Below are 26,462 nucleotides of genomic sequence, written 5' to 3' on the forward strand. Positions count from 1 at the left end.
CTATTTAGACCTATGCTTGCAACATCACCCGCATGTTCCTAATATGCAGAATTGTCCTTTGTGCTTTACAATTTCAAAGTCTGTCCACTGTCTCCACTTACTGTCCCATGGAAATAATCTGAGAAAATTTTTTTTTAAAAGCAAAAAGATTGGAAAAGTTATCATGGAATATGACAGGTGCAACAGACCAAATGAACTCCTTTGTCGCTATAACCATTCTAATCATTAATTCATTTCTAAGAAGGCAAGCAGTCAGTTTAAAGGGAAATAGAAGCACTTAAGTAAAAGGGCAGTTAAAGAAGGAGTGAGAGCACAATGCTAAGGAGGCCATCTATACTTAAAAGTAAAGGAATGGCAAAGTCATGTAACAGTGTTTATCTCACAAACTCTTTGCATCTCCAACTTGCACACGTCAAGGTTGCCACCTCGGGCTTGGTCCAGAGATATGGAATCCATGTATATAGCACAATCTCAAATTCGGCTTTCTCCCCACAGGTAATCTGTTACTAAGATCTATCCTGGCACTTTAAGTGTGTTCCCTCTGCTCCAAAATTCTTTTCAGTTCTTTTATAATCATGTAGTTTGTTCAATGGTGACCTCTCACTTTCCATAAATGCAATTCATCCAAAGCCTAGTTGCCACGCCCCCATGACTTCTGTCCTTGCCCAGCTTCATCTGGCTCATACATCTTAGTGGCATTGACTTGCTCTCAGATCTCTTTCCCTCAGTATCACACAATTCTATCTCAACAATTTTGTTCATCTGTACATATCTCTGTGCGCCTCCTTTACATCACATGTTTGGGGTGGGCAACTTTAACCCTCCCTCTGCTCAGTCATTAGTAATTACACGTTGCAACTTTCTTAGCAATTACAACTTACATTCCTCAGTATTCAAAGGCTGCCTCATGATCCTTCATTTTGCCCACACACTTTGTCACACCATTCTCTCCATTTTTTTTTCCTTCCTCAATCCTCATAACTCCTCCTTGACCAACAGCTCTGTATAGGACTTTGACATCTTTTTTAAGCAATTTTCTAGAACAGTGCAAAAGTTTATTGCTCCTATGTACAAATACTAAACTGTTGAGATGTATTGCGATGATTAACATTTTTATTCAAATGAGTGGTTTAAAATGCCTTCTTCTGAAGCAGTCAGAATTTTTTCTGTGTCATGTCACTATATAAATGCAAATCATTGTATTTTGTTATGTTAAAAATGTTGTGCTGCTTAGTGGTTAGTACTGCTACACTGTGACGTTTACTCATTTGAAGACGTATTTGCATTCTACATACCTGTCAGCTCACAAGATGTTTTTCTTTTTGCTGTGTTTAATATTTCAATGCTAGGCACGAAAGCTGCTAGATCTCACTAAAGCTAAGGGGAATGATACAGCTCAAGTCCTGTTAGACTACATTGAATCTGAACCTAGACCCATCAAACCTGCCCTTGGTAAGAAGTATCTCTAGCTTCTTCAAACTGATTCTGTCACTGCTATACTTGTACTGTAACAGTGTTTAGGAGAGCTTCTTGTTTAGTGAGCTAGTAGCATTAAACTTCATCGCTTTCCAATTCCGGAAACATAGACCACTTAAAACATAGAGATTTAAGTACACATATACATCAAGTAAATGTGTACTTAAATCACAATGTGGAAATGCCGATGTTGGACTGGGGTAAACACTGTAAGAAGTCTCTCAACACCAGGTTAAAATCCAGCAGGTTTGTTGGACTTTAACCTGGTGTTGTGAGACTTACTGTACTTAAATCACATGCAGGGCTCTGCTAACTGGGATGAGTAATTGCTAATGCCATTTCTAATATGTGACTGTGACAAAAATAAACTTTTCCCCGTTGGCCTTTTTGACCTGTCTGCAGCCTTTTACGCATTTAGCCACCACATCCTTCCCATTGTTGTCCACTGGAATGGGCTTGCTGTCACCTGCCTCCATTGTTATCCATCCAGTCATACCCAGTATATCACTGGTAATGGTTTCTCTAATTGTTCCCACACTGTTGCCTCTGTTAACACCCAAGCATCCAGCCGTAGTCCTCTCCTGTTGCTCAGGAGAGGACACTCAGCGATCATCACTGGAAAGTACAGGGTTAGTTTGCGCTTATATGCTAATGACACTCAGTTGTATCACGCCACCCCTATTCCCAATCCTGCATTGTTGCTAAATTATCAGACTGTTTGTCTGACATCCAGTGCTAACTGAATAAAATCTTCCTGAAGCTATGGTTTTCAGTCACAACTCCAAACTCTTCCTGAGTTACCAAATCCATTTCTCTCCCTGACAACAGTCTGTGACTGACTGTTTGCAACTTTGGTGCCACACTTGGCCAAGGAATGAGCTTCTAATCACACATTTGTGCCTTCACTAAGACAGCCTGTTTCCACCTTTGTAACATCACTGACTTTTCCCCGGCTCAGCTCATCTTCTGCTGAAATCCTAATTTGTGCCTTTTTTACCTCTAGATGTGACTATTCTATCATGCTTCTTGCTGGATTACTGGATTCTACTCTCCATAAACTTGACATCATCCAAACCTATGCTGCCCATGTGTTAAACTCACACCAAATCCTGTATTCTCCCTTTACCCCTGTGCTCGCTGATCTACATTGCAAAGTCGTGATTGTACAATCTCATTCTTATTTTCAAATCCCTTCATGCTTTATCCCTCCCTAATCCTGTAATCTCCTCCAGCACCACAAACCTCCCATTTATCTAATTTTGGCTTCAATTTTAATTCCTCCATCATTGCTGGTTCTATGTTTCATAGAATCCTACAGTGCAGAAGGAGGAACTTGGCCCATCAAGTCTGCACCCACCACAATCCCACCCTGGCCCCGTCCCCACAACCACATGCATTTATCCCAGCCAATCTCCCTAACACTATGGCCATGCTAAATTGCCCCTATCACCTAACATCTTTGGACCATGGGAGGAAATCCATGCTGACATGGGGAGACTGTGAAAACTCCAGACAGTGACCCAAATGGGAATCAAACCTGGGTCCATGGTGCAGTGAGGCAGCAGTGCTAACCACTGTGCCACCGTGCCATTCTGGGCCCATTCTCTGGAACTCTTATTATGCACCTCTCTGCCTCTCTAATTCACTTTCCTCCTTTTATGACGCTCCTTAAAATCTACCTCTTTGACCAAGGTTTTGGTCATTTGACAAGGTATCTCCTTGTGCAGCTTAGTGTCATATTTTGTTTTAAAATGCTCCAGTGACTTTTTTACATTAAAAGTGCTATATAAACATGAGTTTTTCATATAAGTGTAAAGACAGAATGACCTGCAATATCTTTAATAAGACAAAAATTACAAGGATGACTTAGCAGCTCACCCAGGAAGCTTGACTTTGCATCATTTGCAGGCAAACTACAGCAGATAGCAAAGTACAAAATGGCTGGACTTAGTTCCTTGTGGTCTTGTACCCAAAGTGGATCTTTGAAAAGCTGTAAACACACACACTTTGTATCATTGCAAGGGAAAAAAACCACGTTGTGACAACGCAAGATGTACAACTTAATTGCTCTAAATCAAACATTTATGTTTAGAGTTAACTTATCTCTTGTGGTGTTGCACACTCTGGCAGTTGAAATACACCACATAGTTATAATGCTTAGCTACTGGCGTGGTCTGTTCCTTAATGTCACCACTCGGGTACTTTCAAGAACTGGTGATGAAATGATTGATACTTGATCTCTGCACACATCAGCATCATGCCATCCTGTCATAGTTAAATTTGATAAAAAGATGTATGGATATGAACCCATATCTCTGGGGGATTTTCAGGGCTGAATCCTCCCCCACTTTGCTGACTTGGTCCACAGCCATTCATTGGCCATGGGGCTGTTAACTAGCTCAGAATGAGACTTCTGCTCCCATCTGGGGAGTAATTCTCTTCCCCGAGAGTTGCCAGCAGCTTTCTGATCCAGCAAAAGCACCATGAGCTGTAACCACTGCTGGACTGCATCCAGCTCCCCTGGCGATCATCGATAAAAGCCATAAAAGGGTGGCACGGTAGCACAGTGGTTAGCACTGCTGCTTCACAGCTCCAGGGACCTGGGTTCAGTTCCCAGCTCGGGTCACTGTCTGTGTGGAGTTTGCACATTCTCCTCATGTCTGCGTGGGTTTCCTCCGGGTGCTCCGGTTTCCTCCCGCAGTCCAAAGATGTGCGGGTTAGGTTGATTGGCCATGCTAAAATTGCCCCTTAGTGTCCTGGGATGTGTAGGTTAGAGGGATTAGCGGGTAAATGTGTGGGGATAGGGCCTGGGTGGGATTGTGGTCGGTGCAGACTCGATGGGCCGAAGGGCTTGTTTCTGCACTGTAGGGTTCTGTGTTCTATGTTCATGATGTGGAGATGCCGGCGTTGGATTGGGGTAAACACGGTAAGAATTCTTGCAATACCAGGTTAAAGTCCAACCAATTTATTCAATAGTAAACTCAAATCTGGCATTCAGGCAAACCCCGAAAGCTTGTGAGTTTACTATCAAATAAATTGGTTGGACTTTAACCTGGTGTTGTGAGATTTCTTCCTGTGATCATCGATAAAGCCAGATGTGAAGGTAAGCAGGGAGAAGTGCTGCTAGGGCTAGGCTGGCTGCTAGAGTTACTGGAATAGAGGCTGAGGTGGATAGAGCAGGAAGGAAAAGGAAATATGAGGTGGGAAGATCTTGGGAGGTGGTGGGGGGGGGGCCTGCGAGGGGCACAGGGGGCTTGTAAAGGAGTTACTCCCCTTGCCCAGCCACTTGCCTGAGCAATTGAAACTGCCAGGTTGTGATGACGTTGGCCTCTACTGCTGCAGGTTAAATCCCTGCGGTGGTGGGAGCAGGCCCTTAGTTGGTCCATGGACAGTGAGTGTGCCTCCCAACGCTTCTCCTACTGACAGTAAGATTGCAGCAGAGGTGGATAGTTTTGTGCTGAGAATGGTGCCCATAGCATGGCATCCTATTTCATGGCCCTTCCCATCTGCCAACCCGCCTTGGGTGGCCGTAAAATCCAGCCCTTCGTTTCTATGTGTTCTGTCGCACTCCATTTATAATGCTGGTTGTATCAGGGATTGGCCATTTAGTAGTGAATTGAGGAGAAACCATTTCACTCAAAGGGTTTTTAACCTTTGGAATTCTCAGAGCACAAGAGAGTTATGAATGCTCAGTCATTGAATATATTCAAGGTACAAGTCAGCAGGTGTTTAGGTACCGAGAGAGGTGGCTGTTACTGGAGCACCCTCACAGGGGAGGGTTAAAAATAAACAGGCCCTGGTGATTGGAAAGGTAACCCTTCCAGCAACAGCACAGAGGCCATAGGGCAGCTATTGCCACTGGAGGCTCCTTCCTTGGATCATGTAGCCTCCAGATGCAATGGTATTTCTCCCCTCACTCCTGCTGCCAAGAATCTGCTAGAAGGCCATCTCCATGCAACTGGTAAACCCGCCACATGAGGGGTGGTAGGGGACAGCTCTGCCACCATCACAATGCCTCTTGTCAGCAGGCAGTAGAACTGCTAGTATTTCTGCTGCTGGTAAAATGGCTCACATCTGGACAGTGGGACTTCCAATGGGGCTCCCCAGTATTTGAGTGGAACCCCTTCCACATAGAATCTTCTAGTCTGTCATGTTGGGGCTGATAACTTCTTGACCTTGTTCCCTGAGATGAAAACTGCTGGAGATACTTGGTAAAGGCAGCATCTGTGCAAAGAGACAGAGTTACTGTTTCAAGTCCCATTGACCCTTCATTGCAACCAAGGAAAGGTAGAAATGGAAAAGATTTTGTACAAGTGTAAGATGGAGTGGGGAATGAGGAGCAAAGGACGATCTGTGATAGGGTGGAGGGAAGGAGATATCACAAGACAAAAAGCTTCATGGTAGATAAATCAAAGGGAGTCCTAGGTAAAGAAACAAAAGATGACCAGAATTTTACCATCCCGCCTGCCAGGGGAAACTGATCGGGCGAGGGGCGGACCATGGAACAGTTTATTGACCTCGGTAGAGATTTTACGGTTTTGGGACAAGCGAGGCTGTAAAATCCTCCACACTGTGTATAGATGAGGTGCAAATGGCTGGATAGCAGCTTTCCAAATGCAAATTGAAAGAATAAAGTCCAAAGGTGTGCGGGTTAGGTTGATTATCCATGCTAAATTGACCTTGGTGTCAGCAGGAATTAGCAGGGTGTGAGGGTAATGGAAATAGGGCCTGGGTGGGATTGTGGTCGGTACAGACTTGATGGACTGCATGGCCCCCTTCTGTACTGCAGGGATTTTATGATCTTCTATGAAAGAACAAAATGAGTAAAAATTGAAACAGCAAAAAAAATGAAAAAGATGGAAGCAGAAGTTAACTCAGTGTTGAGTCCAGAAGGCATTAGAGTATTGAGAAGAAAGCTGAGGTGCTGTTCTTTGCGCCTGTGTTGAACTTCATTGGAACCCTGTAGCTGGCCAAAGACAGAGAATTCAAAGTGGGAACAAGGTAGAGAATTGAGATAACAAGTGACAGGGAGCTCAGGGTCATACTTGCAGGCTGAACAAAGATGTTCTCTGAAGCAATCCCAGCCTGAATTTAGGTATCTCAGTGTGGAGTCTGAGAGATGATTTTACAGTGATGTAAGGTAGTTAAGAAATGAAATAAATTATTTGTCACATTACTTTAAATTGCGAATAGAACAATGAGAATCTCTTTCTGCAAATATGTCCCTGCGCCAAATAACACGGATCATACATGGCACGTGGGAGAGGCATGAGTATATTGCATACTTTTAAATTCCCCTCAAGTATGCATCATTCCCATCCCCTGTTGCTGGTCAAGTTTCTTATATTAGATATCTTGTTTAAAAATAAATTACCTAATATTCCTTAAAAACAAAAGGAATAATTGTCCAAAATTAGAAATCTCAGGTCATCACTTTTGGTATAATTCCCAAGATATTTTCAGAATTTAGTAGGAGTTACTTGTGAAAGTGATGAAGGGGTCACTCACTTAATAATAGTTGATGTTGATTACATGCTGCTAAGACAGTGTACCAGTAGTAGTACAAAGTTTACTGTAAACTCTGTGCCTTTTACATATTTTGCTCTCTTTTAGGTAACATCTGCTTGAAGTATCAGGAAAAGTTGAGTTCCACATTGGCTGCTCAGTCCCGATTTCTAACAAGCTATGCAGGAACTGAAAATATGCGCCTGGAGGATATTTACGTGGATTGTGTCTTGGAAATATCCAGTACTGCTGCCGAAACTGGCTGCCTGTCCTTCCTTATTGGACTGGAAGACATCTTTGGACCAGATGGAGTAACAAATAAAGATGCAGACACCGTGTTAATCACTGGAGAAGCAGGAAGTGGGAAAAGCACTTCACTGCAGCAAATTCAACAATTATGGGCAACAAAACAAGCATTCCAGAACTTTGCCTTTGTATTCACTTTCAGTTGCAGAAGCTTAAACTTCATTGATAAACCTATTTCGCTTAAGATGTTATTGTTTGAATACTGCTGCTGGCCTGATGATCACCAGGATGAGGTATTCCAATACATCCTGGACCACCCTGAAGAGATCATGTTCATACTTGATGGGTTTGATGAATTTAAACTCCAATTTACTGACAAAGAAAAGCTCTGTTCTCCCACCAAGCCCACCACGGCCCTGAATCTGATCTTTAATCTGCTCCAAGGAAACTTGATGAAAAACACTAAAAAGGTCATGACCAGCCGTCCAAGTGCAGTAACTGCCAATTTAAGAAAATATCTGCAAAAGGAGATCAATTTAAAAGGATTCTCACGGGAGGGAATTGAAACGTTCATAAAGAAATGTCACAGTGATGCATCAAGTGCGGAAAATATTTTAGATTTTGTCAAGGCAAACTCAGCCCTTCATGGGCTTTGCCATGTGCCTTTCTTCTGTTGGATAGTGTCAAAGTGCCATGAGCAGTTAATGCAGAATGGCAGTGATTTCACTCACACTATCACTGATGTTTATCTGCTGATTTTGGAACATTTTTTATTGCGTTTTACACACAGCAATGAAGGAATTAATGAAGTTCTATTGAGCCATGTCATGACAATCCTCCATCTTAGCAAGTTAGCACTGGATGGTTTATCCTCTAGCTGTTACATATTCTCAGCTGTACAGCTGCAGGAGGCTGAAGTATCTGAAGAGGACATTTCTTTAGGCTTCCTCATACATAGCCATAGTTTTTCACATGCACATTGTGTCGGTAATAATAGGAATTATGAGTTTCTTCACATCACTATCCAGTGTTTCTTTGCTGCGCTGTATATTACTTTAAATGATAATGTGGAACAATCTACTCTTTGCTCATTATTCAAACACAAACAGGGCGAAACATTTCCATGCATGTTGCCAGCATCATGTATTAAAGGTTGCTCATTTTACTGCCACCAGTCTGGTGACCAACATAAAAGGAAAAGTGAGGCTATGCTACAGGAGGCAGAGAGGTCAAATCTCCAAATAACAGCAAGCTTTGTCTCTGGGCTTTTGTCTGGAAGGCACAGGAACCTGATGGGGAAAACTTCTCTCATCCAGATGCGATCCAAGAAGTACAAACTGGTTAAAAAATGCTTAGCAAAGATCATACTGAAACATTTCCTCTCTATACCACCAGCTGTTGGTGGAGAGAAGAAAAGCATGCATGCTTTGCCAGAATTTGTATGGTGGATCAAATGCATTTATGAAATGCAGGACAGTGACTTAGCCAAACAAGCTGTTAGTAAATTGGACGTGGATCACTTGAAGTTGACCTATTGTGGAATCGGGCCAGTTGAGTGCACTGCTCTTGCTTATGTCCTCAAACATTTGAAAAACCCCGTGGGATTACAATTGGATTACAACTCGGTCGGTGATTTGGGAATTGAACAGCTCCTTCCCTGCTTGGACATTTGCCAGTCTATTTAGTAAGTGCTTTCAGTTGGAATTCACAGTCGTCAATATTGGTGGATGAATGCTTAACACGTTTGCATTCCATTCCTTTATCTGCTATTTGAAATCTCCAATTAATAGCACCAGTTATTTGCTGTTAGTTATTGTCATCCATACATAATTAAGATATCTAAAGAATTTTTTTGGTTCAAAACTCATAGGTTTGTTATTAAAATAGAAGACAGGAATACTGTCAGACCATGAACGCATTTTTCCTCTAATATTGGAAATAAGTCATTTCTACATTGATTTGGGAACATAACAGAGATGGGCGGAAGTGAAAATGAATCGAAATTAATTTGACTAATGCCTTGCAAAGGTGAAAAGTTTTTAATAAATGGACTTGAGTATAATAAGCTCAATTTGATGAGATTATAGTGGTAGCTTTTGTTTTTTTTAGCCCTGTTGAGCCTGATGAGAAATAATCACTTAAAGTGCAGAACTTGAATATTGCTGAAAACATGTTATTGAAACTTTTCATTTTGCAAAAATGCCAAATTTCAAACAATCACGAAGATTTATGCCACAGGAGAAAAGGGTATTGATTGGCTAAAGTATTATCACTGGGGGGGAGGGGAGGGTGGAAGCAATGGGAACAATAGGCTCACCACAGTCCTCATAGAATCCCCATAGCGCTGAAGGAGGCCATTCAGTCCATCGAGTCTGTGCTGACAACAATCCCACCCAGGCCCTATCCCCTAACCTCACATATTCACCCTGCTAATCCCAATAACCTACGCATCCCGGGACACTAAGGGACAATTTAGCATAGCCAGTCTCTCTAGCCAGCACATCTTTGGACTATGAGAGGAAACTGGAGCACCCAGAGGAAACCCACGCAGACATGGGGAGAACATGCAAACTCCACACAGGCAGTGACCCAAGGCTGCGAATTGAACCCAGGTCCCTGGAGCTGTAAGGCAACAGTGCTAACCACTGTGCCACCATGCTGCCCCATGTCCTGGGTAATTCACAAGAGATACAAGGTTTGCTCATATTCTTTTCATTTGAAGAGAATGGGTTGCACTGTATGTTACATCTAATGAGCATAAATGACACGTTATAAATTCAGCTCTTTATCTTAAATTGGTTGTTAGTGTAGCTATTAGCACAATCGGGATTGATCAACGAGTGCTGCCCAGTGGACATTTATTTTTGAATTCTGTACGTGTGGGCTGGTTGAGTACAGTCTGTACGCTGCCTATTATGAACTATCAAAGGGTTAATAATCACACAAGTTTAAAAATCACAAACTGCTAGGAGAGAAAACATCTTTCTTAAAACTCTTCACAGATAAGCACCAAAACCATTAGTCTAAGAGAATTCATTAAATCAGACATCTGCAACTGGAAAAAGGGAATGATAATCATGGACAGACACAAGCTGGGACAATAACTTGTAACAATGCTGCATTAGGTCAGCGAACATGATTAAGTCTTCACACTGATTGGATATTATAATTAAGCAAGCGTGAGGTTATTGTGATTGGTTTTAATATCTGAATGATGTAACCTTAATCAATAACTCTGAGTGGATAGAGATGACTCCTATATCTTGATCGGTACATGCTAATTATCTGTAATTGAATTTGAAACTATAACTGCTTGTGTATTCCTGAATTCTAGGCTCTGGCTACTTACAGACTGTGACCTGGGACTTTCTGACAGCTTGATTAAAACAGCTGTTTAAGAGAATTCTGTGACTTGGTTTGGTTACTCAAAGGGTAAAGTTGTGATCAATTAAAAGGCTGACTTCAAAGCCCGCAACATGTGCCGTTTGATTCCATCGGCCAAACACTGGGGTGTGCAGCTTTCATACCTGCACCACACTGATACTGAAATTCACACAACGGTTATGCAATTTTGTGGTAGGCAGCAGATCTTTTTGGACTGACAGACTAACCCTCTTGTTAGTGGAAAATTCCAGTCATGTAGCCAGAATATAATAGCAACAAAGAAATGGCTTGCTTGCCATAGAATCATAGAATTCCTACACTGCAGAAGGAGGCCATTCCAGCCCATTGAGTCTGCACCGATAACAATCCCACTCAGGCCCAATCCTTGTAACTACCCCCCCACCCCCTGTAATCCCCTAGATACTATGGGGAAATCCCACCCATATCTGTTCTGCATAACAACAATTATTTACCCTGCTAATCTCCCTAATCTACACATCTTGGGACACTAAGAGGCAATTTAGCATGGCCAATCCACCTAACCTGCACATCTTTGGAATGTGGGAAGAAAACAGAGTGCCTGGAGGAAACCCAAGGAGACACGGGGAGTATGTGCAAACTCCACACAGACAGTCACCTGTGGCTGGAATTGAACCTGGGTCTCTGGAGCTGTGAGGCAGGAGTGCTAACGTCAAATAAACTATTGTAAACTACAATAACCATAAATAAACTATTTAAGATATTTAGTCGTGTTTGTAACATGGCTCGTTTATGCTTGCTACATGCAACTAACATTCATACACAGGCACCTGTTCGCTGCATGCAAAAGGAATATTTTCATGTCTTGTGCCTTTTTTGAATTATTCAGGAACTTGAACAGCCCGCAGTTCTCTATTGCTTTCTCTATGGCAAAGTCTTGGCCAATCAGAGTCGACTTGTCAACAAATCAGCACCTTTTCCTCCGTGGTATGAATTGCTGTGACCATTTGAAATTTGGCATTCTTGGCATGGGGTAAATGAGATTATGGAGTTGAATGTATGGCTGAAAGATTGGTGTGAGAGAAATGGGTTTTGACTCATGAGAGACTGTCACCGCTACTGGGGAAGCTAGGAGCTGTTGGAAGGATCGTCATCTGAACTATCCTATGACCAATGTTCTGGCAAGTTATAATATATAATGAGGGTGGTAGGGAGGGCTTCTGAGTAAAGAGTGAGCATGGGGGATCACTTGAGGGAGACATAGTAAAATTAAGAAAGGCGAACATGCAACAGGGTATGATACTGACATGTGTAAAGACAACCAGAGTGTGGCAGGCTAGCCAAATCCCAAAGACTAAACTCGGCAAGCTATCACAATAATTTTCAATTTGTATTTTATTATGAGAAGATATGTGTGCTAATGTCAGGAATCCCAAATTCCAATAACGTTTTTGGAGATTTTAAAAATAAATTGAAGCATTTATTAGTAAAATAAAACTTAAACACACAAGATATCATTTACACAGTTAAAAATTAGTCTTACAGAATATTTCCCCAACAGATTCTTACTTGGTTAAATGTACAAATAAACAGTAATTTTTGGCAACAGTCCTTATAGATATTTATTCTATAAAATTCCAGTAATCTTAGCACAAGGCACAACCCCTGTTGCTGTAGGGGAAATATTTCACAGGACTTCTCTTTCATTCTCTCTCACCTGACTGTGGCAATCCAAGGCTTTGAACAAAACCATGCTTTCTGTAACAAACAGACATTTCTCGAGGGTGGCTGAAGACTGCTTCAGTTTGCTTCTTTTCACAGTATTGTCCCAGAGCAGCACACTGCAGGATTTTACATGGCCACTCTCCCAACATAGTTCCCAACCTTTCCTCAAATATGTTTTCTTTCCTTTCATCTTTAAAACAAAATATCTCTCTGAATTAATCGTCTTCAAAATATAAGAATCTTTCATGTTCTCTATTGTCCCCACTCTTGGGTTAAATAAAACATGATAACCTTTCTCAAGTTTACTTATGCCTTTCCTGAAGTTGTAAAATGTTTTAGTCCCCTTTTAAATTCGCCAGCTAAAAATCCAAATCCTTACTTGTCTCTTAATGCAAATTTCTACCCATGGTATGTTTACTTGTGGAACATCCAAGTTGGTTCTATTCATTCCAGACACCTACATTTCATAGATAGCCCCTTTTGATGGCCTCAGTTCCATAGACACTCAGTCCCCAGCTTAATTAAATTAGTCACATACATTGAATTTCCATACACCAAAACAATATCCTGAAAGATTAAAGCATTTTCATCACAGAATACACCAGCGGACAAGGCCAGCATTTACAAGAATGGTAAAAAGTCAGAATTACAGGCTCGGTATCTGAATGTGTGCAGTATTTGCAATAAAAGGGATGAATTGATAGCACAAAAAGAAATAAATATGTATGAGCTGATGACCATTTCAGAGTTGTGGATGCACGATGATCAAGGCCGGTACCCATACATTCAATGATTTGAGACATTTTGGAGGACAGGAAGCTAGGAAAGGTAGTGGGGTAGCTCTGTTAATTAATGGTGACAGCAGTACAATAGTGAGAGATGACCTTTGTTCAGAATCATTTTAGACAGAGATAAGCAATAGCTAAAGCTTGTGGTTGTAGTTTGTAGGTCCCTGACAGTAGCTACACTGTAGAGTAGAATAGCAGAAAAAACAATGGGGGTTTGTAAGAGGGGAATTGCAATAATCGTGGGTTCTCTTAATTTTCATATAGAGACAGGATGAATCATATTGGCACAGGTAGCCTGTAGAATGAGTTCATAGATGGTTCACAGGGAAATTTCTTTGAGCAATATGTTTGAGTCCAAAACAACATGCGGGCTATTTTAGGCTTGGTAATGTGCAATGAGACAGGATTAATTAATTGCATCATAGTAAGGGAGCTTGTAGGTAACAGTGATCAGAACATGATAAGATTTCACATTCAGTTTGACAGTGAGAAATGTGGGTCTAACATTAGTGTCTTAAATTTAAATAAAGGAATTTGAAGGATATGAGAACAGGATTGTCTGAAGTGAACCAGGAAATTAGATTCAAAGGTAGGGCAGTGAAGAAATACTGGTAGACATTTAAGGAGATAATCCATAACTCTCAAGCAAAGGTATATGCTATGAAAGAAACAACACATAAGAAGTTTGCACCATCAGTGGCTAACTAAGGAGGTTATGATGTGGAGATGCTGGCATTGGACTGGGGTGGGCACAGTAAGAAGTCTCACAACATCAGGTTAGAGTCCAACAGGTTTATTTGGAATCACAAGCTTTCAGAGAACTGCTCCTTCATCAGGTGAGTGAGACTTCTTACAAAGGAGGTCATGGACAGTATCAAATAGAGTCAACATGCTTTTATGAAATGGAATTCATGTTTATTAGAATTCTTTGAAGAAATAACATGCAATGTAGATAAAGGAGAATCTGTAAATGCATTATGCTTTGGTTCTATAAGGTATTCAACAAGATGCCATATCAAAGTTTTCTTCACAAAGTAAGAGGGGGAAACATGTTAATATTTATACAGGTATGGTTAGCGAACTGGAAGCTAAAAGGGGTAAATGGGTCATTTTGGGATTGATAAGCTGTTACTAGTGGAGTAACACAGGAAATGCTCTGCTACCTCAACTATTTACAATCAATGTTAATGACTTGGATGAAGGGACTGAATGTATGACTGCTAAATTTGCTGATAACACAAAGGAATGTAAGTTATCAAGAGGATATAAGGAATCAAAAGAGAAATTTAGATGGTTAAGACAATGGGCAAAAAAATTCACAGATTGTATTGTTGATTCATTTTATTGCATATGGGCATTGCTGGCTAGGCCAGCATTTATTGCCCATCCTTAATTGTCCTGGAAACAGCCATCTAAACTTGTGGTAATTCTTGAATTTGAATAAGCCCAAATTTAATTATTGCAAGTCTTTTTTTCAGATTAATATTTGCAATTACATTAATGACTGTGCAAAATTTTATTGATGAATATTATTTGTGTTAATTGATGTTGAATCATTGAGTGGTCTTTTGCAAATTGTGTACTTGTGACTGTGTTTCACCAATTGTCAAAAACTTATAAAATCTGCTTAAGGTTAAAGACTGCACACAATTCTCCTTTCAAGAGAATAATGAACTTAAAAAAAACTAAAAACAAGTTAAGGCCTTATCCAGCAAAACTAGCATGAAGCATTTAATGTCAGGACACATTTTTCCTTACTTCCTTCTTGAGTTTTGTTTTTAAAAATAGGCCTTTCTGGGACCGCCAGAATGTTCTTGATTTCTGGCTTAATATTAAGTTTGAAACGTCTAGCGGTACACAATGCAGTACTTACATTAGACACTAAGTGGAGCAAAATACTATTTTAACAGCTGCATCAGTGAATTAGGATCACATACAGCGTACCATTGTAATCGAGTTTGCTGGCTTGCCAAACTAAGATTGGGAACTTCTTTTTGAGTTTTGATGAATGATAAGAAACGAAATGATTGATAATTTTATCAACATACAAGCGAAGAAAGTTTAAATTGGAGAAAAGAGCTTTTTACTAGTGTAGGCCCACCCTACTACTCACAAACTATCTACATATTTGAATAGAATCAAATAACAAATTTCTTTTAGTAATATGTTTTGAAGATATTTATCCCAGATGGATAATGTTCTTGAGCATGGATAGTCGTGGCTGCAGAGAATTTGAGCTGTACCCAACAATGCAGTTTCCTGAAAGATTTAGCAGTCAGGCCTCTGGTCAATCTTATTCCAACAACTCTGCTTGAAGTGACCATTTTAGAAAACAATATTAGATTTATGGTATTTTACCAGTGGTTTGAACACCATTATTGTAATTAGATATTACAGTGGGCAGCACAGTGGTTAGCACTGCTGCCTCACAGCACCAGGACCCTGGCTTCGATTCCCAGCTGAGGTCACTGTCTGGGCGAAGTCTGCATATGTCTGTGTGGGTTTCCTCCGGGTGCTCTGGGTTCCCCCCACAATCTGGAAGATGTGCTGGTTAGGTGCGTTGGCCATGCTAAATTCTCCCTCAGTGTACCCGTAGATGCTGGAGTGTGGCAAGTGGGGGATTTTCACAGTATCTTCATTACGGTATTAATGTAAGCATACTTGTGATTAATATATAAACTTCAAACATTTCCAATAAAAAAATGCAATGGAATAAATGTTTTAAAATGGAGTTATATTGATTCTTTCAGTTTTTATTTCTGTTGATTATGTTGTGTCAACAATTTTATGCTTACATCTTGCAGCCTCCGGGGAAATAACATTTCTGACCAAGGAGTCTCCAAACTGGTTGACCGAGCCCTTGACAGCTGTAATTTACAAAAGATTGCGTAAGAACAATTATACTGGCTGTTTCCCTTGACATGGTACTGATATCTGCAACTGTTGAAAAATTACTCATACAAATAAAAAAAATTGTAAGGATATAGATGTAAGAAAATAGAACAGAAGATGATGGAGAGTTGTGCATATAGACGTGTTTATTTATATTTGTGGCCTTAATTTTAGCACAGCCATTTGTAAAAAGCTGGGTATGTGGACCAGGCAAGTCTGAAATTTGGAGAGATAGTGCATAATCTATATCAAGGGTTAGGCAAGACATGCCTCATTTCCTTTTCCATTATCATCCACCGCTTAACCCTTGTCCCACCTCCCCAACAGCACCTCACACCCCTAAGTGGTTGCATATCTGCTTCCTCCTTATTTCAGATGGTTTTGAATTCAGATGCAACATGAATTTTCATGTCTGTACCAAATATGTGAAGTGTAATAGTCTGACTGGATAGTAAAGTGGATTCAGGGCAAATGCATTAACTGCTCTAATTCCTATGTTTTTTTTGAAGATTGTTTCATAACAATTTAACTGATGCATGCGCCCAGGATTTTGCAAAACTTCTTAAACGTAAGGACAACTTTCTCGCATTAAGGTAAGATCAACGTGGCCAGGAGGGTTCACTAAAGGAAGCAATTAGAAATTAAAGATCTGAAATTGCAATCTGGCTTTAAATTAGATGAATCGCCCCAAAATGGATTTGAATTTGTAGCCCATGCACCAAGTTCTGCTTTCAATTCCATAAGGCTGGAGCAGCTGAATCCACCACTCGTCATCTTTATCCCCCATTAAGGGTATGTGTGCATTATACATACCCTACAAAACCTCAACAAAATTGTTTCCAACTATAAGTTGGCATATCTTCCTTTTAAGGTCCTTGGGAAGGACCCTAAAGGTTTACATATAGAAACATTGTTCCCAGTGGATTGATTTACCTCATACAGGCAAACATACCGCAAGATAAAGTAAAATTGTGCTTGGCTTGTGATTTCAGCGGAGGGCTTTGAAATATCAAGATCTCGGCTATGACATAGAAGGCTGGTTTCTGATGCTGTAACTAAGTAAGTTATTATATAGTAAAGCATTGTTCAAAGGAATTACTCGCCATACAGCTCTGTCTTCTGATACAAAGATTTTGTTTCTCCACCAACTGCGCTACCTTGCTCACTGTTGCATGTCGATTAAAAACATTTAAAAACATTAAGGCTTAAAGAAGGACAGGAGAAAATGAAAAAGTATCTGCTGAAATCCAGCATCTCACCTCAGCCTATGTGGAGTAAGTGAATGCCTTTAAAAAGCATCCTGAATCATGGAAGAGTCATAGAATCCCGACAGTGCAGATGGAGACCATTCGGCCCATCGAATCTGCACCAATCACAATCCCACTCAGCCCCTATCCCAGTAGCTCCACATTTTAACCCTGCTAGTCCCCCTGACACTAAGTGGCAATTTAGCATGGCCAATTAACCTAACCTGCACATCTTTGGAATGTGGAAGGAAACCAGAGCACACAGAGGAAACCCACGCAGACACAGGGTGAACGTGCAAATTCCACATAGATAGTGACCCAAGCCGAAAATAAAACCAAGGTCCCCAGCACTCTGAGGCAGCAATGCTAACCATTGTGCCACCATGCCACCCAGAATGTTAAAGCTAAACCTGGCCTGAGCTCGCAAAATCTCTTCATCCTTTTATGAAAATAGGCACACCTTTTTGATTGGATTCTAAGTCTAATAAAGCCAGTTGTGTCTTCTTTTGCCTGTTTAGAGATCCAGTCCATCTCTCTGAAACATGAATATAATGAGCTAATTGACCACTGATTACTTATTTGAATGTTGTGTGTCGGGGGGGTCTTTTGGGTCGGTCTTTTGGGTCGAACCAAGCAAACAAACTCAGATTACGTTAGGACAAAGAAAAAGGGGCAGCTCCCCAAAAGAAGGGGGTACCACCCAAACAGAAACAAAAGTACAAAGGAAACTTAAGACACGTCAAATCAAAATGTGATTGTCGGGGTCTATAACACACCTCAGCCCCTGTGGTGCCCAATGGGCACCCTCTCCAGGGGCACCCGGCCGCGAACGTAGCCGCGGTAGAGGGGAACGTTGTGTGTGGGCTGCTGATTTAAAGTTAAATGTTAAAGTTTTTTTTTTATTAGGCACAAATTAGGCTTACATTAGCACTGCAATTTTTAATCGACATGCAACAGTGTGCAAGGTGGTGCGGTTGGTGGAGAAACAAAATATTAGTATCATAAGACAGATTTGTATGATGATTTGGTGCTGCCATATTATGGGGCTGTCCCCTCAAGCCACATATATCTGGTGGGGCACGTAAAACACAGCCCCTTATCTCTATAATCTCCTCTAGCTCCACAGACCTCTTCTGGCTTCTTGCACATCCCTGATTTTAATTTCTTCACAATTCATGGCCATGCTTTTCCTAAACACTGAAACTCACTCTTTAAACCCTTCTGCCAACTCTTCTTTCTTTCCTTCTTTAAGACACTCCTTTTAATTCTACCCCTCTGACCAAACTTTTGGTTGTCTGTTTTAGTATCTGTTTCTGTATCAAATTTTGCCTCATAATTCTTCTAAGGAGTAGGTTTTACTATGTTAAAGGCAGGATATAAATACAAGCTGGTGTCTGTGCAGCATTGTTGGATTTAGGTCATGATGGTGGTAGGTTTACCAGAACTGATGTCAGAATCTGTGTTCAGGAGATTAAAAATCAGTTTGGATTCTTGGTCCATCCATAGGAGGTGATTTTGGGTGAGCCTAGGATCTTCCTGCTGTATGTGGAGGACTTAGTGAAAGTTTTTTGTAAATTATAATGCAGTTTGAGCTTTTGTAAAGAGCTTTGACTTGTTAGAGATTCAATAAGCTATAAATAAGGTTTATAAATACTTTCAATCTATATTGGCTTATGTTTGAATAAAACAGCAGCAATGATTTTGGTACCAAATCTCTTGATTTTTGTCTCACGGAATGATGCGTTCGGAGTTACTATTACGGTTATCAACTGCATTTTGGCTTCCTTAAGATTTAAGATGGTAAAAGCAAAAGCAGTAGTTTTTTTTTGATTTAGGAAGGGTCTAGGGGAACCTCAAAGCACAGTGACTATCGACAACTCCATCTTTACAATAGTTGATCAGGGTGAAATGTCTTTAAATGGTGCTTGTTTATGCCTAGTATTCATTCTTTAATGTTCCCAGGCTCGGCAACAACCACCTAACAGGTGATGGAGCAGAAGTGCTGGCGGAAGGTTTAAAACAGAATAACTCCATCCAGTACTTGGGGTAGGTCATTAACTACTTTCTTCCTTGTTCTGCAGTTCACATGCTAATACTTAACATCACACACACCTCATTTATCTAGGATTGGAAAAGACCAATAATAAATGTTTACAATCTCTTTGTAATTTTATTTGTCTGTTGGGTTTGGTGGATTGTCGGTCATTCTGCTGTAGAAACTGTGCCTTCGTGGTAACAAGTAAAGAATGTATGAAGTGTTATAATATCAGAAACTCAAACATAAACACAAAATACTGTGGATGCTGGAATCTGAAACAAAAATAGAAAACTACTAGCAAATCTCAGCAGATCTGATAGCATCTGTGGAGACAGAGTAGAGCCAATGTTTCGAGTCTAGATGACCCTTTGTCAGAGCTTTGTCAACCCTTCCATGAGCTCTGACGAAGGGTCATCTAAACTCAAAACTTTGGCTCTATTCTCTCTCCACAGATGCTGTTAGACCTGCTGAGATTTTCCAGCATTTTTCTGTTTTTGTTACAGGAACTCAAACATATCACTTGTGTGGTTTTGGAGGTAACTTTTTGAAGTCAATGGAAAGTAAGATCTGAAAGGCTGTAAAACAAACAGCCCAGCCAGTCTCCCACCTAGTATGCTAAATTAAAATGACCTCATTTCATTATTGTATAACCTAAAACTATCTTATACTGTAGCCATGACGTCATTTTACACGGTGTACTACATTTCTGTAATACCGGGATTCTTAAAATGTTTACTTCACTATTTATCCAGACTTTGGGGAAACAAGATTGGAGATGCTGGTGCTTGTGCTTTAGCAACAGCTCTGGAGAATAACACAAGCATGTTATGGCTAAGGTAAGGCTATGTCAGCGCAATAATGTCTCTAACAACATGTGTTGTTTCAAACTTCATTTCTAAAACCTGTTGTTTTTAGGTATGTATTTCAAAGGACTCTTTTTCTGACCATTAGCCTTGTAGGTAACAATGTTGGCAGTCATGGTGCCAGAGCATTGGCTTTAATGCTGAAAAAGAACACCGTCCTTGAGGAGCTTTGGTAAGTGTTTTCAAGATATTAGCACGGCAAAGTGACTAAATACTGAAGTATTTGGAGCCAGCTTGTTTTGGGCTGTGGTCAAATCATGAACCAGACTGTGAGTTGAATTTATTTATTTTTTATTCTGGTTACTAATATTTATGAATCTGCAAACCATTTAAAAAATACATACTTTTTACCTTGTTAGTTGATCATTACCTGGTCGAATGCACAATTTTGTCAGAAGATGAACACGTGATGTGGAAGAGGGCTTCCATCTCTTGGGGCCCTGAAGTTAGTGCTGCAGTCTACAGTAATATAAGCAGTGCCTGTGGAATTCTGCAACATATCAAGGCCAATGCCTACGGCAATCCCAACTAAATTCTGCACTGTGGGAATGTAGGTTCCATGATAGGACTGCACTGAGAGATTGCAGTTGTAATAAATGTTTAAAATGCTTTGAAAATCAAATGCTAATGGGTTGCTTTTGTTAAGAACTGAGCATTTCAAATTGTTTAAAAGACAAGTGTTGTTTACAGTTTTAATAGCTGCCACTTGATACTGAGATGTCTTGGCAACTAGGTGGCAAACTAAGTTGTTGACTAGTAGGTAACTGATATTTAGGTGTTCAGGATCTGAATATGCAAACTCCCCATTCCCACTGATTTATGGCTCATTAATCTTCGTGTATCTGACACATTCTATACTTAGCTGCTAAAATAGACTCAAAGCTTCTGTAAAGAACTCTAATTAAGATGCTGAGAGCAATAGTCTACATAATCCCCAAAACATTTCAGTATGATTACTGTAACACTTGAAGATGTAAAGCTGTTTCTTCAGCATCGTTGGGTCATGACCCTGGAACTGCCTACATAAAAGCACTGTGGGAGAACCTTTACCACACAAACTACAAATTCATAAAGGCAGATCACCACCACCTTCTCCAGGGCAATTAAGAACAGACAACAAATGCTGACCTTGCCGGAGATGTTCACATCCCATGAATGAATAAATGAAAAAAAATGCACTGTGACTTAAGGAGCTGCGTAATCATATTAATGTTACCCAGCCCCATTTAGAATAAAAACATCAGGTGTAATTTCCAATTTATTTGCAGTCATGAAGGTTGTTTATGGAGGGGCATGATGAGCAAATGGTAATTGAGAAATCCCACTGCAGTTCAGAGAATCAAAAGGCTAGAGTAGGGAGTGAGAATGGGGATGGAGAGAGCAGTCACTATAGTTAGTGGGAAACCCAGAGCCAAAAGCAATGCATCTTTTCAACCAAGCCACTGCATTACCACATCATTTTTGGGGTTTCCTGCCCAATTAATGTCACAGCTTACTTGAGGCATTTTTAACACTCGTATTTGAAGGAACATTTCAGGTATGCAATTCAATGGATTTTGGAGTTGAGAACGCAAATGAAGGGGATGGCAGATTGGAGTCCAAACATTCAAAGGCTGTGCCTTGTTTTAATGGTGGCACAGTGGTTAGCATTGCTGCCTCACAGTGCCAGGGATCCAGGTTCCATTCCTGGCTTGGGTCACTGTCTGTACTGGGTCTGCACATTCTCCCCATGTCAACTTGGGTTTCCTCTGGGTGCTCTGGTTTCCTCCCACAGTCCAAAAGACGTGCTGGTTAGGCACAGCGGCTACGCTAAATTCTCCATCAGTGTACCTGAACAGGTGTCAGAGTGTGGTGACTTAGGGAGTTTCACAGTAACTTCATTGCAGTGTTAATGTAAGTCTTATGACACTAATAAGTAAACTTAAAAATTTAATGACCCCTCGCTGGATATGCTGCTGAGGCTGTAAGGCTCCACAGGAGAAATATGTTTCCTACTGACAGAAGGAAGAAATCTGCAGAGGAAACAAAGAATGATAGTTGATGATAGCAGGTGGGTTGTGCCACACTCATGGAATCAATGCCAAAAGCAGCTTCTGACCTAGGCAGGGCAGGAAAACTAGCACTCTTGCCTACATTCTGATGTGTGCATCACCTGAAGCTTTGAATCTGGTTTCTCGAGCCTAGTCCAGCATCTCACTCCTGAAAGCAACATACCTTCAAGTTATGACCATCCCTCTCTGTCTATGCACTTCCTCACATTCTATCCAACCATCCACCATTGACACACACTCACATCACTACGCAATGCCATACCTCTCCCTCACCATCACCTTCAAAAAATGCCATCCAATAATCTGTTTAATACATTCCATTACTTTCACTTGAAAGTGTCTTCTTCCCTCCATTCCAGGTGCCGAAATCAGCAGCAGCCCACTTAGTATATTTAAATAATTAATTACGCTTCTCAGCTAGCTCAGGATAATACACTACGCATGTTTGGTGTGAGTAGGGTAGTGGGGGGTCTGTTTTTTTTTGGCCTAAATGGAAAAAGACAGAAAAAAGAGGGAGGGGACCACCTCATTCAAGGGAGGAGGGGGGCATGCCCAGTCGGAGGTATCTTTCTGCTCAAGATGTTCCATCCCACTTTTCCTTCTACACTTCCTGCCCTCCAAAGCCCAGACCCTATCCCTGGATTCTTACATTCCTCCCCACCCTGAAAGCCCAAGACTTACCTCTCTGAGGCAGCCATTGGTCTCCTTCATGCTATTTCTTAGAGTCCCAGCACCACCCACTGAGCTCAAGCACTGTTGGGACTGCCAGAACAGCTGACTACTCAGACTGCCTAGTTTCACTAAGTTAGCCCATTCCCATTGTGTTATGCCTGCGAGAGGGCTTCTTTCCGATGTGTTTGACTTTCCTTCCAGGAATGCAGGCATTTTACCCTTTGTAAAATGCAGCCTCAGTCACTTTGGATGGTATGTTATGCTCATCTTGAAACTGTAAAATCCTACCCAAGGTCAACAGACCTACCCATTGTCTGCCCCTCACCCACTCCGATTCCCCATGGTGGGCGGGGTGGTAAAATTCTGGCCAATTTCCTTCATTATCAACTCCAGCAATTTCTGGATAACAGATATTAGGCTAACTAAAGTAAAGTTTATTTATTAGTCACAAGTAGGCTTACATTCACACTGTAATGAAGTTACTGTGAAAATCCCCTAGTTGCCACACCTCAGCACCTATTTGGGTACACTGAGGGAGAATTTAAACAAGGCCAATGCACCTAATCTGTACACCTCTGAACTGTGGGAGGAAACCAGAGCACCCCGAGGAAACCCATGCAGCCAATCTGTCCTTGATTTTCCACTGTCACCTTTCTTAAAAAAATACAACATAACAACACCTGTGTTCATCTGCTAGTCATGATGTGGAGATGCCGGTGTTGGACTGGGATAAACACAGTAAGAAGTCTGACAACACCAGGTTTAAGTCCAACCAATTTATTTGATAGTAAACTCACAAGCTAATAGTGATCTGCAAACTGTCTGTTACATGCTCTGTCTGAGGCCAGAACTCTCCTTTCACCTGACCAAGGGGCAAACCCCGAAAGCTTGTGAGTTTACTATCAAATAAATTGGTTGGACTTAAACTGGTGTTGTCAGACTTCTTACTGTGTTCATCTGCTAGACCATATCTCCAATATGCAGAGGCTAATATGCAGATTATATGTATAAACCTCCAGAACATGAAATATGTCACTTCTAAAGTTTGTAAATTAACCCCTCAACACAAGTCTATGAAGAAAGCCTTTTGTATAAGCTTTCATGTAGACTTCCCGACATGATCAATTTCCCAGTTTTATCCTTCCCCATCCCCATGCCCTGTTCCACATTAAAATTTAACCCACTGAATCATACAGCTCAGAAGGAGGCCATTTGGCCCATCATGCCTGTGTCAGCAATACCTAAATAAATTTCATAGTGATTTTGACGACAATGGGTCCTTGACCATACTGAAAAAGTGGACTCAATCAAAATAAGTGGATATTTATTATTAAACTCCACTGCACATTTCATTCCCTAGTCACTGACTCCATCCCTCTCCCTGGGTTCTCTGAGAGTGAACCAGATATTTTGGGACCATGGTGTCAGATTTGAGGCTGAGATGAGCTTCCCACCACGTATTCATGCCATCACTAAAAGTGTCTATTTTCACCTCTGTAACAATGTTGTGTCAAACCTCCTCAGTTCCCCTGTTGTTGAAATGCTCATCCATATTTGTTACCTCTGGGCTTGACTATTCTTCTCACATTCTATCCTCTGAATATTAGAGGTAATCCAAAACTCTCAAGTCCTGGTTAGCCATCTCCACTATGTTTGCTGATCCACAGTGGTTTGCAATTAGCATAACCTCAATTTCAAAATTCTCATCCTTGTTTCCAAAAAAAAAAGCCTTCCATCCATTGACTCTGTCTACACTTCCCGCTGCCTCAGCAAAGCAGCCAGCATAATCAAGAACCCCACACACCCCGGACATTCTTTTTTCCACCTTCTTCTGTTGGGAAAAGATACAAAAGTCTGAGGTCATGTACCAACTAATTCAATAACAGTTTCTTCCCTGTTGCCACCAGACTTTTGAATAGACCTACCTTCAATTAAGTTGATCTTTCTCTACACCCTAGCTACAGAATGTAACACTACATTCTGCACTCTCTCATTTCCTTCTCTATGAATGGTATGCTTTGTCTGTATAGCACGCAATAAATAATACTTTTTACTGTATGCTACTACATGTGATAATAATAAATCAAATCAAATCAAAAATCAAATCCCTCTGTGGACTTTCCACTCCATGTCTTTATAATCTTCTGCAGCCTGACACCCTTCCAAGATGTCTAAGCTCCTCCTCTGTTGGTCTCTCGAGCATCTTTTTGATTGCTCTACAGTTGGCAGGGAAACCTTTGGCTGCCTTAAGCTCTGGAAATCATTTCAGACCTTTAAGCTGTAGATTTCCCTCCATACGCCTCTCTGAGACTCTTTAAAATCTATTCTATTGATCAAGCTTTTTTTCATCTGCCCTAATACTTTCTTGTGTGGTTTCATGTTTGCTAATGCTCCTGTGAAATACTTTTACTACAATCATATTATTATAAAGTTGTTATTTTCAATTGCTTAGAACAGCACCAAACTAGTCAAGGCAAAAATTTAGAAGAGTAACTAAAGAATGTACGACTATTTAGCAATAAAAACAATAAATTGCATTTGAAAATGAAAAGGAAATGTGTAAATGTGCCAGATTCTAAGATTTTAGATAGCATGCAAACTTTGTGGAAAGGAAGCCGATTTCGAGGTATTGATATGGCTTGAGTAAGTGGTAAGGAATGATAGTAATATTGTATGTTGTATCAGATGGATGCCAAAATGAAGGGTCAGAGATGGCATGAGCTGACATGTATTCTTCAACTGACTGGACAACAGAATGGACATCTTAGGAGTGTGATTATATATACAATATAATGTGTGAGCGCTTGGAATGACATAAGTGAGTGAGAACCAGGCTACAGCTATGACTAGAAGATATTGGCAGGTCTCAGCAGGGGCAATATAACCTTAGGATGCAGAAAATCTGAAGTTGGAGGAGCAGAGGGAAAAATATAAGCGAGCCTTGGGAATCAAGTGAGATGATTGAAAATGGCAAAGGTGGCAAGAGGTGGCATTGGGAACAGAGTCAGCAGAGGACCAGCAACATCAGAATTGGGAGTGGGAATGGTACAGGGTTGCAGAGGCAAAGCAAAGTAGGCATCATCAAAAGCCAAAAAGCCATTGAATTTCTAGAGAAATTAAAAGCAAGCATGATGCCAAGTAAACATGCTTTAAAGCTGTTCTGTGAGATGCTGATCAAGCAACTCTCAGAATCTATTTTTCCCAGTGAGTATGTCACAGAATATTTAAAACCACCTATGAGTCAGTAAGTAGTTCAGCTGATTCTTGATTCTATTTTATCTTCAAAGCTGGCAAGTGATTATCTTGCCCAAACCATCAAATGGTCTTTAATGCGAACTAGTATGTTTAAAATAAACTGTTATCTGAAAAATTAAGTCCTAATGTATCTTTCTTTTTTTTGTTTCAGTCTTCAGGAGAATAGTTTAGTTGATGAAGATATGCTTCACTTTGCAGAAGGACTCCAAAGCAATTCAAGCTTGAAGGTTCTCAAGTATGTAGTGATGTGTCAAAACTGTGGCTCCAATTCTAATTTTGCCCCTTGGACTTCACCTATGAACCTTTCATGCAATAATGTCGTTGTTGTCCCTTATCCAATG

General features: G+C 40.7%; 1 protein-coding gene across 3 annotated transcripts in view; it reads left to right on the forward strand.

Annotated features, from left to right (window-relative positions):
• Window positions 1-26,462, forward strand: part of nod2 (nucleotide-binding oligomerization domain containing 2) — a 51,355-nt gene that overhangs the window by 19,441 nt on the left and 5,452 nt on the right. For all 3 annotated transcript variants that reach the window (XM_080186977.1, XM_080186978.1, XM_080186980.1), the window contains 8 exons: window positions 1,350-1,452; window positions 7,090-8,911; window positions 15,908-15,991; window positions 16,505-16,588; window positions 19,205-19,288; window positions 20,033-20,116; window positions 20,232-20,315; window positions 26,273-26,356. In XM_080186977.1, coding sequence (XP_080043103.1) covers window positions 1,350-1,452; window positions 7,090-8,911; window positions 15,908-15,991; window positions 16,505-16,588; window positions 19,205-19,288; window positions 20,033-20,116; window positions 20,232-20,315; window positions 26,273-26,356 — 2,429 coding nt within the window. The remainder of the gene's footprint in view (window positions 1-1,349; window positions 1,453-7,089; window positions 8,912-15,907; window positions 15,992-16,504; window positions 16,589-19,204; window positions 19,289-20,032; window positions 20,117-20,231; window positions 20,316-26,272; window positions 26,357-26,462) is intronic.

Source organism: Carcharhinus amblyrhynchos, chromosome 4 (genome assembly GCF_965287045.1).
Source record: "Carcharhinus amblyrhynchos chromosome 4, sCarAmb.v2.hapA, whole genome shotgun sequence".
Taxonomy (NCBI): domain Eukaryota; kingdom Metazoa; phylum Chordata; class Chondrichthyes; order Carcharhiniformes; family Carcharhinidae; genus Carcharhinus; species Carcharhinus amblyrhynchos.